Source organism: Lonchura striata, chromosome 1A (assembly GCF_050655825.1).
Source record: "Lonchura striata isolate lonStrDom1 chromosome 1A, ASM5065582v1, whole genome shotgun sequence".
Taxonomy (NCBI): domain Eukaryota; kingdom Metazoa; phylum Chordata; class Aves; order Passeriformes; family Estrildidae; genus Lonchura; species Lonchura striata.
In genome coordinates this window covers 64,430,952-64,446,191 of record NC_140741.1, presented here as the reverse complement: position 1 = coordinate 64,446,191, position 15,240 = coordinate 64,430,952, and the positions used below count along the sequence as shown (strand labels likewise).

Here is a 15,240-nt window from a genome sequence, read left to right as displayed (position 1 = left end):
TCTCTGCCTCACTTTAGATTTAGAATTTGGGACATTAATCAGAATATCAGGATTTTATTTGGGTTTCCTGTACAATTAATCTTACAAGTAGGATCTCATGCATCAAAGGGGAGACTGTCTTAAGTTCACTTCCCTTCTCTTAAAAAGGCTCAATAAGAAGTACCCAAAATCAGATAATAGTGAATGTAAACTGTTATGTGCCATAGAGTTCATGAATATTCCAGATAACTATTTTAAGGTGGGCTAGGTGAAATAGTGCTGTTCATTCTCCTGAATTTGTGACTCTATACTGAAAAATGTTTGGAAACCAAAACTATATGTGTGTTTCAACATGTTTGGGGTTTTAAATAATTTATATGAATATATTTATTAAGTTAAAAATAAATTAAGGAAAAGGGGACTGACTGTCAGGAAAGCTATTGCTGTGATAAACCTCAAACTGGGAGAAAGGCTGGTTTTCACTTTCTCTACCTGTTTTTTTTTTCCAAAAAAAAGAAAATCCATGTACAACAAGGAATGAAATTAAACTGCATAATTTACCAGTACACATGCATTTCATCATCTGGCTTACATACATTAGCTCTGAGTCAGAAATACTCACTGAAATGTGCTACTCTTGCAAGCACTACCTAACTTTGCTCTGCTATTAATCACTCGTGATGCAAGCACTCCCACCCATTTCTGAGAACAGTGTAGGCTGTCTGATAACTCACAGGCTTTGAGCTGCCCTTATAAAGTTGTTCCACTTCTGCATACTTCCTCATACTGCTAGTTTCTCAGTGAAGATGAAGCTCCTCATTTACATAGTCTTGCTGAAGTCAACTCTCCTTGCTTTAACAAATGTTTTTGCAGTAATTTTAGAAGAGGAAGAGAATGCTAAAGAAGCAAAACTTACTGAGACTTGTCCCATAAAGCTCAAAACTAATCGGAAATGTGATGAAGGAGAGGATTGTCCTTATCAGATAAATTTGCCTCCGATGACCATCCAGATACCCAAAGAATTCAAACTGCTTGAGAAGACTCTCAAAGAAGTACAGACCCTTAAAGAATCAGTAAACAAGCTGAAAAAATGCTGCCAAGATTGCAAGCTGCAAGCAGATGACAACCAGGAAAGAGACAGAAGTAATGAATTCCTGCTACCCAACACTGCAGAAAACAGCGAAAGCCAAGATAACAGAGTACAGGAACTGCAAAGCAAAGTTAACAGAATGGCAACCAGCTTAAAAAATGCAAAGAGCCAGATTCAGACACTGCAGGGTCGTTTAGAGAAGCTGAGCCTCATAAACATGAACAATGTGGAACATTATGTTGACAGCAAAGTTGCAAATTTGACATTTGCTGTGAACAACCTGGATAACAAATGTTCTTCTAAGTGCCCAGCAATGCAAGCAAGACCTGGTATGTAATTTGTTAATTCTTACTGCCTGTATAAGCTTTCAGTACATTTCACTAGTATTAAAATAAACAATTTAAATTGCATTTTACCCAAATAAAATAATGCTGTGTTATTAACTTCACAAGTATCTGCTCTTTTAGTGTTTATTTATACTCCTATAAAACATTTCAGCAGCCACTAGAGGGTTACTGAGAGCTGCAGGTGTTCAGTCCCTCCTAGGACTGGACTTCATTTAGGGATTTGAAACATTAATTTTTAAAGGACAATTTTTTGTAATTTAATAAATAAACATGAAAATTAACAATATTTTATACCATAATATCCTTCATTAGAGACATGAAACATCAGTGACCTACACATATTTTCTCCTTGGATGGGAAGGGTTAAATTTTTTCTAGGTGTGCCTTAGAAAACTGCCGTTTTATTTTTTCTCGGTGCAAAACTGCAGATAGTCTGAAAAGGGGAGCAAGACATCATCAAGCATCAAGTAAATATAGCAAAATGCTTCATTTTTAATGGATAATAAAATAATTTTCTTATCATCACAGCAAAAATTTGAAAGCCTTGGCTAAAAAAAATTATTAACAGCACTTGTCGACTGGGTTACACATGTATCATCATTTTAACACTAAACCCTTTGCATTAATTTAATATATAAGCGGTATAAAACAGGAAACAGGTGTTATCACTGAAAAAAATCACTTTTTTCTTTTACCATTTAATTCTCCTTATAAAGGAATAGAACCAACGCTCTCTTTCTAATATTTGCTGTTATTAAGGCAAGATTGAGGGGTTTTCTTCAAGTCATAAAGTTTTTATATTACATATAGGAATCCTTGAAGACAAGAACTGTTCCCTAGATTGTCACTGTATTCTACCACTTAGATATCAAAAGCAAGAAGATAAAGCTCTTGAGAGACAAAACAGAGAAAGACCAGGCTGCATTGCAATCTTTGTCTCTTGTTTAGCATCCAATATTTAAAAAAAAATGTTCCTTCTATGTACACATATTGAAAATAGAAGGACCTGCAAGTGTACAGTGTATGTACAGCTGAAATTCTTGAAAGTACACTTCTTTGAAAAGAGCAAATACCTAATAATGAAGGTAATGCTTTTACTATATCAGTAATCAAATCAGATAAAAATCACTACAAATAAATTATATTAATTCAGTTACAAAACATTCACAAAAAGAATGAGTAATTTTTTGTTATATTAACAATGGGCAATGAATTTTTTTGTTATATTAACAATGTACATACAAGTACAGTACTTCAAAACAGACTAATTTTTGATATTCCTCACATTTAATGAAATGCTGAGTAGTGTTCAGGGCATATGATCATGTAGATATTCCTTATATTTTACAGCAACATGCCAAAAGCATTTGTAGCAGCAATAGATTCATTATGAAAGCTAGCAAGGAAATCAGCAACAACTTTTTCCTATTCAGGAGCCACTGACATCCACGTAAAGTAACAGTAAAACTTTATTTAAATAGGAGACGAATTGGATTATAGAAACATTTTATCTGAAATGTATATTCTCTGTTAATAATTGCTCTGAACTTTAGTCCACCAAAGATTTTACACTATGTTCAGTGAAATAAATGAGAATTTATTGTAGATTTAGATTTGACTTTAAAGCCTTTCACTCCTATATTTTGTGGTTTCATAAATGTCCATTTTTCTGGCAAAGAAGTTCTGAGACTTACTCCCTGCTGTAGCCTGGTATCACTCCTCCCTTTCAAGAAGTAGTTTGCTCAAAATTTCTAGGAAAACATTACAACAGAATCTGAAAAAGAAAATGCCCATGCATTCAAATCTGCAATAGGAATGAACATTATGGTTTTGACTCTTAACTGAGAATTTCTGAGAGCTCTCCATATCTTTTAAGAATCTGGAATTCAAATACCATGCTGTTGAACAGAATGAAATTACTGGATGATATTGTGGATCAAAAATAGATTTTCACTTTGGGGAAAAAACCTGGGGTTATTTTTCTTCTGAATAAAACACATCACCTGTTGGTGGGAAAAAGGTACTGTTAACAGTAGATGGTAACATTCTTTTCTGTAAAGCCAGCAATGCCACATACACAGGAAAGCACCATCACCTTCATCTTTCTAGTACTCACACAATTACAACAACAAATGTAACAATTTTATTACTTTTTTATTACTTTTTTCCTGCTTCCTAAAGTACAGTCAACATTAACACATAAAGCATTCCTAATGATGTTATGTTCTCTATCAAATGACGTTTACTTAACAATAGCCACGTTAACATCATTCCCACAGGGACAAAGCTCTCTGACATACTGCCAGATGGAGCTGTAAATTGTAGGCCCGTTGTGAAGCTATACATTTAAATACAAAAAGCAGCAAGTGCGTAAACACAAAGCATTAGAAATATGGACAGAAGAAATCAGGTTGATTTTACATGAGATAATGAAAGGATAGAGTAGACAAAAGGACAAAAAGGAAAGCAAATAATCAAAATGCCTTTATAGTAGGCATTTTGATTTTAAACTGTAGTTTAGCTGGGTTTTTTTAGTCAGCTATCTGATGCAGAGATCCTAGGTGACATCTGTTGTACAGTAAATCTGATGGAAAAGGTGTTTTTCCCTAGAACTGAAATTGTTGCAACACTATTTGCAATGTAAAAGTCTCTCCAGTACAAGTTCTGTATGCCATATCAGTCTGGGTAAAATTTTTTTATATTTTAAAATTGAAATTATGTTTATTCTAACACTACTTGTTCTTTCACCAGTTATACAAATAATGCAGAGAGACTGTGCTGACCATTACACAGCAGGGAGAAGGAGTAATGGAATCTACAGGATTAGCCCTGATCCCAGAAACGAGAGCTTTGAAGTTTACTGTGACATGCAAACACAAGGAGGCGGCTGGACAGTGCTGCAGCGGCGTCAGGATGGCAGCACTAACTTCAACAGAACCTGGAATGACTACAAACATGGCTTTGGAAACCTCAGCAGGGAGTTCTGGCTAGGTAATGACAAAATTCACCTCCTGACAAAGAGCCAGGAAATGCAACTGAGAATCGATCTTGAAGATTTCAATGGGATCAGAGAATATGCCAAGTACGATCACTTCTACGTGGCCAACGAGTACCTCAAGTACCGTCTCAGCGTCCACGGCTACAGCGGCACCGCAGGAGATGCTCTCCACTACAGCAGGCACTACAACCACGACCAAAAGTTCTTTACAACCCCGGACAAGGACAATGACAGGTATTCCTCGGGAAACTGTGGTGCCTACTACAGCTCTGGCTGGTGGTTTGATGCCTGCTTGTCAGCCAATCTCAACGGCAAGTACTACCACAAGAAATACAAAGGTGTTCGCAACGGCATTTTCTGGGGCACGTGGCATGGTATTTCTGATGATACTCCCACTGGATACAGGCAATCCTTTAAATCAGTAAAGATCATGATCAGACCCAAAAGTTTTGTGCAGTAATTCTACACATTTTTCTTAGTTAGCATTGGATCGCACTCAAAATTGTACTTACTCAGTATTGTACTCAAAAATCAAGTATTCAGTTATGTTTGGCAAAAGATTGTTCTAGACAAAACAACATACTTCCACATAATATTTTTAGAGACAGTTTGACCCATATAATGTATTAAAACCAGCATTAAAATACCTAAATAGTTATTGCTAAAACTTAACACTGGTTAGGTCTTGGTTTTGTTATGTAAATATTCTAAACATTGCTTTTGGTGCTTTTACTGACTGTGATATACTGCACTTTATGATTTAAAACTTTTATATTGCCTCCCACAAGTTTTGTCTGAATGAATACCTACATTTTAACCTGAAAATAAATCAGAGGTGTAACTAATATAAATTTGTCAACACGTGGGGAAAAAACCTAGATTCTCTAAAACATTATTTTCCTATCATCTATCCTTCATAACTTCAAAGGTATACCACAGAAATATCAATGTAAATTAGGAAAAGTACTAAAAATTATTATTTTTAAAGAACAGAGAGCCACGTGGTTTGCCCAAAGACACAAAAAAAGGCCTTGAAGAAAACAGAAAATGAAGATGATTTTTTAAATTTCATCCCATTGTCAAAGATTTTTCAAAGTAGTTGGTAGAAGAATTGAATAAAAGCAGAGGAAATAATTGTAAAATCTTAGAATAATTTCATTTGGAAAAGACCTTTAAGATGATTGAGTCCGACTGTTAACACAGACCTGCCAAGACCACACTACGCCATGTCTTGAGGTGTTACATCTACACATGGAGAGAGCACATATTGAACAACATTCTTGCTCTTGGTTCCTCCATTCAAGCTCAAGGTCCTATTTATCATTTGTAGGAGAAAGGAGCTTATGCAGATTTATGTTATGTAGCTTATTGCACATTTATGCAGGCAGGTAGACAGGTAGGAGGAAGACACATCAATAAGAATCCATATTCTTTGCATTAATGCCTCTAAATACACACAGAGATTTTCCAGTGCCATTTTGCTTTCTCATGAATCCTTTAGGTAAGTCAAATTTTACAAGATGCTCTTGTAGAGACTTAAGGTCTCATTTAAGTACTTCTCAATATAGATATCATTAGACCCTAAAACTAAAAAAGAAATTATAGATGTTTTGTAACATAAGAAAAGACTGTTCTCCCTGTTTTCAGACTACACATTTTGTAGGCACATAAAAACCTAATGTCAATTCTACGCAAAAAAGAGAATATATAAGCAAAGAGTTTTTTTTCCTAAAATATAACAAATAAAAAAGTCAAATTGTCAAATAGTGCAGGAATTTCAAATTAGAGATTCTTTTATTAAATCTCACATTGTAGATAGTGAGCATATATTTGACTCCACATATCTAGACCATGTCTCTATAAAGATAGGGACCAACATTGAGTGGAGATGCAATATTTCTTAGCAAGAGGCTATTCTACTATCTTGCTTACACCAGTCCTGAGATGCAGAAAAACTACACAAAGACTCTATTTCTTTATCAATTATGCGTGGTCATTGCTGGCATAGCTTTTTTGATAAAAGAGACATAACAAAAAAGAATACACGTATATATCTGACCTAATACCTTATAAATATGATCTCTACTGGTTTTTTAAGATTACAACAAAACTATTATGGTTATAAGTTACACAAATGAAGAACACTGGCAATAGCTAAATTGTAAAATATTAATATATATTTTTAATAAGTAAATACTTTGAAGGACAGTTCAAATGTAATTTGGTTTATTATATTTCAATTTTAAAGAGCAATGAAGTTTTAACTTCAAGATGTATCATCTTTGTGTTTTGAAGCTATAGAATATTTATTTTGGGATAAAAAATAGTTGTCTAAACAAAACAAAAAAAAGCAACTGAAGTATTGGTTAGAAGAGTAAATATCTAATTGCATATGATTATATTTAATAATTTTGTGTGAAATGCACAGTTTGCTCCTATTCATTACATGATAACTACCTAAGTGTGACTTACAGTATCTACTGTAAGTATCTACAAGTTTCCACTTGAAAATGTCTTTTTACTACTAAGTTGTAAGAAGAGAAATTGTCCTTTTAAATCTTGTTTAAAGGAAACTTTGTAAAACACAGAAATGTTAACACAATAAGCAAATGTGACAAAAATCACCTGCAAAAGCTTTGTCTTCAAAAACAAAAAGCAAAAAAGAAAGTATAATGTTGTTACAGAAATCTGATTGTTACCTGCCTGGAACTGTTGTAGCTGAATCTCTGTCAATGTGTACTAGTTTTGTAAAGTGTAACTCCATCTACTTGTTGCAAACATTACTTACTTTTTTCTTGGTGTGATAAAATAAGAATGTTCCACTGTTAAAGCTGTACTACTGTTATAGATGTACATAAGAACTATTAAAAAATCTCATAAATAAATAATTTTATTGATTTTCTGTAAAAATTGAAGCAGTAAGAAAACACCAATAACCAACACAGAGGACTATGTGACATGCCAAGAGAATAATTGCTAATAATTATAGCACCTTAGCGATCTATTTTATGACCCTTCAGCTGCCAGACAATACCAAGAGCTGAAATCTGAGATTTTTTTTGTAACTATTCATATTTTGGAAGAGGAAAGAGTAATTGCCCAATGAAGAGCTTGCACAACCTCTGCCTTTAACATGAAAGAGGAGAAGCAAACCAATGTTTTGACCTTTCAGATCACATACAAGAGTCATCAAAGCATGCAAATACAAATACAAATATATACCCCCAATTAAATAATACAATTTTTTATACAAAGAAAAAGCTCTTGATCTCTGCCCAGAGTATAATAATTCAAAACATGTCTTTCAATCTATGGAAAATATTTATGTAACACTGATTAGCATATGAAGACACTTGTGGTTTTAATCCTGATAATATTGAAATGGTGAACTTTAGTGGAAAAAATTACTAACAGTGGGTTTGCTAGCAAAATTCCAATGGCTTGTTTCCAAAATATAAAGGCACAAGCCCATCAGTTCAATGTGATCAGCCAAGCAGACTGTAATGTCTTGGCTTTCTACACATTGCTTAAACAAAACCAAACGAAAACTAAAAAAAAAAAAACAAAAAAACCCAAACAAACCAGAGAAAAAATGAAAAGAAGATGTGAAAGCACTGGTGGTTTTTCCTTCCCTTTTAAATGCAAATACCTGTTTCCTCAATTGTGTTTATTGGGAAAGATGCAGTCAAACTTGGAGTGAATTGAGAACAGTATGTAGTTTGACAAATTGGTGGGGAAAAAAATTACTTTTATGTGTTTATTTGGAAAATCACTTAAGATGGTTGCCAATCCCTATCCAGACCCCTGTTGACAAATTAAATAAAAATCAAACAAAAGTGCCAAATTTACCTAGCTTCTATAATTTTTATGTCATGGAAAAACCAAAGCAGGAAGGATGCAACTTGAATTTTCACAGAGAAAAAAAAAAAAAAAAAAAAAAAAAGAGAATATAATTAAAAGCTGGCCTACAAAGAACAGAGATTTAAATATATTAAAATATTTTTAGATTTTTTTGGTGTTCTTTTTCTTTCAGGAAAAAAGAAGAAATGGTACACATAGGCCTGAAGACATTGACATAAGTTTTAAAGAAAAATGGCTGAGCAATACCATCTATAGGCCCTGCTAGATGCAAACATTTCCCATATTACATTGATCTCTTTCATTCACTGCTTTAATTAAATTTTTATGGAGTTATAGTTCTTCTGCCAGAAGCTAATTTGGCTGTCACGCTCAATGGTAATCAGAAACAAAGAACAAAATTTTAACCTTCACACAAGTCATGAGAACATGGAAATTATGAAAGCAATATTATTTTTTACGTCCTCATTCATCAGCTTTTTCTATCTCAGTAAAAATGTGGTCCATTTGGAAAATAATAATGGGAAAAAAGAACCCAAATTACCCGATTATGTTCCTATAATCAAGACAAACTGGAAGTTTAATTAAGACTACATTTCAGCCGGAATAGTATGCCATCATTTAAAATTACACTGTACAAAATAATAGTTTGCTTTACTCACTTTTAAGCAATTACATGGAGTGAATGATTTTTATGGAAAAGCAGGATGCACTTTGAGAAACAGAAATTCTCATGCCTTTCTTCAGACAGAGTACAAAAGCCTCTCCACTCTGCAGTTTAATCTCCCTATGCTAAACCAAATACAAGGATTCTTTCACATGTACATATTTAAGACTCTGTTTATTCAGGAGTATTTGGACACAGGTGCTTTGAATAAGCAAACCAGGAATCACTTTTTTAACATTTAAAGTAACCCCATGTGTGTAACAGATGATTCTCCACCACTGAAGTTTTTATTGAATGTATGACTGGTTAACATTGCTGGCTTCCTCATCACATGGTTGTGCAGACATACAAGGCCAGGTAGACCCAAATTTTAGTACAATTTTGCCTTATCTTAAATACATACTTTAGGTGAGAAAACAGGAAGAGATAGCTTTGGAAAACAATATAGCAATATACTTGTCAAGTCTCATATGTATCAGAAATGGCTGACAAAAGGCCAAAATGCAAGAAGATGTTACAGTAAAGGTTATTTCTTCCCTTAGTCTCACACTAGAGAGCTCTAGTTTCTCTGCATGGTATGAAATCTGCACACTTGACTTTATAACAGCATAGAAAAACAAGACATCATAAATACTTTCCAACAGGCTTTTCAGAAATGAACAGAAATACCATCGGCTTTGTGATAGTTCAAACACATCCAACCACTTCCTGGCCCGTTCCTCACAATGTTACCTGCTAGTGGTAAAAAGAACCTCTCCATAAAACTAGCATGTTACACCAGCTCTGTTCCCATTCCTGCTGTTTGAAGGCACCTGTAAATTCAACCAATTCCTCTACAGCTTTTTTAGGAACAATCAACTTTCCTGTTGCAACAACAATTTGCTTTAAAATTCACAATGCATACTATTTCCTACTTGCTGGAAGCTGTTGCAAAAAACCATACTCTAGCTTACAGACACATCAGCTGTAGATAACTTCCCAAGTGACCATTTCAACAAAGTCAAAAAAGGTTTATTTAATTAGCAGTCAGATTCCTGTGCATGGAGGTGGAGACAACATCTGTCTCAGCTGTTGGTGCCAACATATTTATACGCTTTTTTGTTGGGCCAGGAGCCTTTGAAGTTTGTTGTGTGGAGTATGCCAGGATCAGCTTAACTTTAAAAATGTTCTTTGCTTTCAACATACTAAGCTGTGTCAAGATTTTTATGTCTTTGATAGAACACATACATATGTGGTGAGTACTAAAACAAATTATGTGCTGCTATAGTTACCATGCAAAAATATAGTGATGATCATACTTTATAATAGCAGAAAGCACATTAGCACATTACAGAATGTGTTCAGAGACAGACATTAAAATGGTGATTATGTAAAAAGAAAAAAAAAAAAGTCTATCTTAATCTACCAAGGTAGCTTCTCTAGGAAACTTTTCATTTAAAGATAAATATTTTTTTTTTTTTAAAGGAAACTTCTTTACACCCACCATTTAACCTAAGTTAGGAGAGAATTAAAAACCAGTTTGTTACCAAAAGAAATTGGAAACAACTCTAATTTCTAGAATGGTATTAGATGTATCTATGTCACTGAAGAATTATGTGAAATATTTATTCTTAGTATTTAGATTTGAAAGTTGTAGTCAACCTTTATGTGACTTCCTCTTCTTTCCTGAAGCACAAATGAGAAAAAGGAGAAAAATGAGAAGTACCTTTCTCCCCTCAGACACATGCATCATTCTTTGACATTAAAGCTCTTGCATATAGCAGATAGACATGAATCCACATCATATAATCAGAAACAAAATTTGCTTGAGAATTCTTTGTCATACAGTTGATTTCTTGGTAAACATTGAGATTTTGCTCAATGCTTCCACTAAAATTAAGATTTTTGGTTAACATTTTTATTAGCAGTTCAACACCTTTTGGCAGTCAGTAGTGTAAATTCAGTAATCTCAGAAAGACTCTGAGCTTCAAAATAGTAATTAAAAATATTAATGAAAGGTTCTTTCTGCTTCTTGATGGAAACAGGATTCACGGACATCAGAGATGAAGAAAAGTAGCATGATAGTGACAATTTCCATCAAAAAAAGTAGCACAAAGGAAAGATTTGGTGCTGGTATCAGATAGGGGGCACTGATCATTTTATAGGATATAGATGCAATAGTTTACAATAGACCAGACAGGAAAATCTCCCAAAGGAGTTTATTCTTCAGTATGTTTAGATTTAGCAAATAAATGGATGATGTCTGTTAGCAGGAAGGGATTATTGCGGTACCTTCCAAACAAGGCACCCGCTCACTGGATCTGGAGAACAGCAAAGCACTTTTCATTCACACATGCACTATTCTGCAGAACAATTTCTGCTGCTTCTGAGTGTCCACTGCAAAGGCATGCAAGACAAATGTTGCAGAATCATTTTTTGGTATGGTTTTAAAATGGATGTATACATTTGACTGAAATACTTTTCTAACCTAAAAACATACTAACAAAAGAAAGAGAAACACAAGATACTGCCTTGAGTAAAAACACCTCCAACTTGGAGAAGACACACACCATTTGATTTCTCTTTGGAGTTTTTTTGTTTGATTCACTGCCAGATTGGGAAGATGTATAGAGTAGGAGTCTTTTTTTGTGCCTAAACATCAACAATATCAGTATGACAAATAATGTTTGATTTATTATGTTCCCATTAAGACTGGATCAGGTGGAGGAAAGTAAAACACAACTTGAGTCGCCAGAGGGGAAAAAATGCTACTGTTCAATATGGTGAAGCACAAAAATTATGGGGACAAAAATGAAGAGAATGGGTAGGATTATCATTCCGCATAATCTTGTCTTTTTGAGAATTCAATCCAATTTCATGTCATGTTTGGTTGCTTCTTCTATTCAAATGACAGTTTCAGTTTGTCCTCTGCTGCTTTAGCAGTAACAGCATTGTTGTAGCAAGGATTTTGTAAGGATAAAGGGAAAGGGTAAATGTATTATATTACCATGTGTTGCAAAAAATTATAAATTTGCAGGCAAAAGCTGGATACAATTTTAGATCATTTTGTTGAAGCTAACTACTACTAAATACCTATTTAATAAAATTAATGGCTGTTTAAATTTAAACATGTACTTGTATGACAAAATTCAATACATTTTTTGCTGCTTTTTAAGAAACAGATTATATATACATGGCCTATAATGCACAAAAATCAAAATAAAATGAGCATAATTTATTGCATCTTAATGTGGCATTTATTCAAGTAATATATTTTTTTCATCACAGGTACTAGACTATGTAGTTTTCAATGAAAGTTATTAACAGATGCATATTGATTTATTTCTAGTACTAGACGCATATTGATTTATTTCTAATACTAGAAGAAAACAAGAAATGAGGAAAGATTCACAATTCAAGAAATTAAATTAGTAGTGTTTGAGCACAAATCTTTATCTCAAAGACATAACAACAAAGGCTAAAAGAAGTGGAAAGTTCATTTTGTGAATGTATGGCAGTACCCTAACCAACAGAACAGGAGATGTCAACTTGGTAATAAATAAAAACACTTGGTGAAAAGAAGTCATGATGAATTGGGTGGCTTTTGTTTGAACTCTGTCAAGTTTTCAATATTTCTACTTAACTCACAAAGCTAAACAATGTTACTATTAAGGTTTTGTTAAAAATAATGGAGAGATAGTGTACATGTTTTAATTCTTGCTCTTTGTATGTTTTAGTATCTTCTGCTTACATGAGAAAAACAAAACTGGCTTGACAGGAAGAGGGCATATATCTGTTTTTAAAGAAATCTTATAATAACAAAAGGTGTCTCTTCTGATAAGTACATAGTGTACAGGCATAAACGACCAGCCAGTGAAACTGAGATAATATGATACAATTCTGCTTCTGTGGAAAAATCCTGAAAGCTATTCCAAGTAGTTGAAGCCGGCATCAATGCAAGAAACCTCTATGGTGACCAAAGTGTTATATTTATCCCTGAATTATGTATAAAGTTCAACAGCAGAAAACAAATACATCAGTGGAAGAGAAGAAATGTGAATAAGTGATGAAAAGCCAAACTCACCAGTAAAGTGCAAACTGTTAAGAATTATGGTAAAATAAATGAGTCATAGTTCTCTTCTAGAAATTGACAAAATTACCAGAAGACCTCACTTATGAAATATTATGTAAATTTCTTACTTTGTTTTTCCACAGTATGTTTTTTCTTGTGTTGGTAACAACTCTAAATACTAAGATTTTCCTGTATTTGCCATTAATGGTTTGCAATGTTATCAGTGTTAAACAAGTTAGCTTTAAATTTGATAAGTAGAATAACCTCTTCTGAAATTTTTTTTTTTTGAGAAAAAATCAGGCAAATAATCTAATAAGTTTCTAGAATAAGTCTAGAAAAATTAGTTTTCACCATGATTAAAAATAAGGAAAACAAAGCAGAAATGCAGAAATACAGTTTAGGAGTGTGGAGGCACTTTTACCGCAGCCTTGGACTGAGAATAAAGGGGGTTTGTGCTGCAACAATACTGGAAGCTGTGGGCTCCTCATACACTGGCACTGGACTGAAAGCAGCAGCTTTAAACTCTGTTCAGTATGATCTAATAGCAGGATAGCAAAGGTCCAGTCCTATTTTCCCCTTCACTACAAATTCTTGCCATGTCCTTTCTCCTGACCTTAGATTGTAGGCAGCAAGTGAGAGCCAGGGTAGCAAACTGATCTGACAGATCCAAAATGGGAAGAGTGCAAGGTAAAGCAACTTCAGGTAAGAACTTCAAGAAAAACATGAAGTATGAACAAAGACTGACAAGGATACAAGAGAGAGATGTACGTTTTTATTATAAAGAGGGCAGATATTGGCTGGTCTACCATTTTAATGTGGAAAAGACAAGAAGAAAGCTTAATTATTCAGTACAAAGGAAAATTAAACTGGGATATAGGGAAAGCTTTTTATAAAACGCTGGCAATGATGACATGCTGGAAAAGGATATCCAAAGAGCTATCACCACTAAATAAAGATTTAAGAACAAATTAGAGAAATATATGCAGAAATCTACTTCAGTGCCAAATTTGGATTAGATTATCACTTAATGACTCTTCTGGCCTTACATTTTAAGGATTCCATTTGATATATATTTTATCCTCAAAATTTTAAAATACTTCTAGTATTCTGAAAGACTCCTTAACACCAAAAAAATCACAAAAGAAACTGAGTTCCAAAACATTACTTCTATCACCATCATCAATTAATACTACCTCCGGAACCACTTACCTGTGATTTTTCCTGCAGCTACGGAGCCTTTTAAAAAAACATGATGCAATTACTTCTACAAATAGAATATTACAAAACCAAAACCAAGACCTCTGTATTCTCATTCCCCTTAAGGCCATAATCACTGAAAAAAAATAACATGATTCTCTACCAAGCACAGCATCCTCAGCAAGAATATGACCCTGCTTCACAAAACTTTCTTACCACTTAGACAAAAAAATCAAAGAAATGGGAATGATATAGACAGTCTATGGTAGAAACCTTCAATTATTAACAGCAAAAGATACACCTCAGAATAATTACTTTGTACTGTTACAGACAGAGAAATCTGGGACACATGGTACCTCATCTAAACACTGAAAGGCAGGACTTGCTGTTAGGTCAGTGGGTCCCTCCTCCTGGCTAGAAGCTGCTGGACTCAGCACAGAGGTGGGTGACTCATTCTCAGTTGCCAGTTCCGTGTCAGTGGCACTTCCTTCATCAGCCTGACTCATTGTTTAAAGCTCTAGAAAGTTACAAAAATACCAATACAGTACATTAGATGCAGGGATCATAATTTCATATGACTGTAAAAGATAAATGTGTAGTGTAAAAGCCACTACATCAATATGTCAGACCTGTGTTCAAACCATAGAAGTCACAATGTGAGCAAATTAGGTAACTCTACAGTTACAGCTTCATGAAAGACTTCATGCAAGAGGCTGCACTATCATTCTAATATACTCTTGATATCATTAAAATACCCTGAAGAAAGTTCTTATTCCAGTTAGGTAACACAGTCTTTTAATAAATGCACAGACAGTGAAATTAAAGAAGGTTGGAACAAGCAGGGTTATTGGAAAATATAATTTTGCTATATTTGTATTATAGAAAATCCCATAATAATATCTGTCATATAGGAATAGAAATCTCTTAGCTACTTTCATTAGAAACAGTTAGATCAAGGACATTCAGTACTTCTCAGCAAGATGGGACTTAATGCCACAAAGTTTCTATCATTTTACTTTGTGTTTACTATCTTGCTCCAGCACTTGAGAATTA

The 15,240-nt window shown here is 33.9% G+C and overlaps 2 protein-coding genes across 9 annotated transcripts in view; one reads left to right on the top strand and one right to left on the bottom strand.

Annotated features, from left to right (window-relative positions):
• The window catches only part of CCDC146 (coiled-coil domain containing 146), a 66,737-nt gene that overhangs the window by 45,358 nt on the left and 6,139 nt on the right, over positions 1–15,240 (bottom strand). For 5 of the 8 annotated variants that reach the window (XM_085569320.1, XM_085569319.1, XM_085569318.1 and 2 more), the window contains exon 2: positions 14,544–14,704. The exons of 1 other annotated variant lie outside the window; for it this stretch is intronic. In XM_085569320.1, coding sequence (XP_085425446.1) covers positions 14,544–14,693 — 150 coding nt within the window. In that variant the 5' untranslated portion in view covers positions 14,694–14,704. Of the gene's footprint in view, positions 1–14,543; positions 14,705–15,240 lie in introns of those variants that run through there. 2 more of the 8 variants (XM_085569323.1, XM_085569322.1) reach the window with 2 other exon arrangements.
• FGL2 (fibrinogen like 2) lies at positions 652–8,258 on the top strand. Its single transcript, XM_021546130.4, has 2 exons — positions 652–1,398; positions 4,168–8,258. The coding sequence occupies exons 1-2, from the start codon at positions 786–788 to the stop codon at positions 4,872–4,874; spliced, it is 1,320 nt and encodes a 439-aa protein (XP_021401805.2). The 5' UTR covers positions 652–785; the 3' UTR covers positions 4,875–8,258.

Bases quoted from the DNA above. Each gene is read 5' to 3' on its own strand.
- FGL2 (XM_021546130.4), top strand. From the start codon at position 786: ATGAAGCTCCTCATTTACATAGTCTTGCTGAAGTCAACTCTCCTTGCT. The intron at 1,399-4,167 runs GTATGTAATTTG...TTCTTTCACCAG, and splicing joins AGCAATGCAAGCAAGACCTG to TTATACAAATAATGCAGAGA.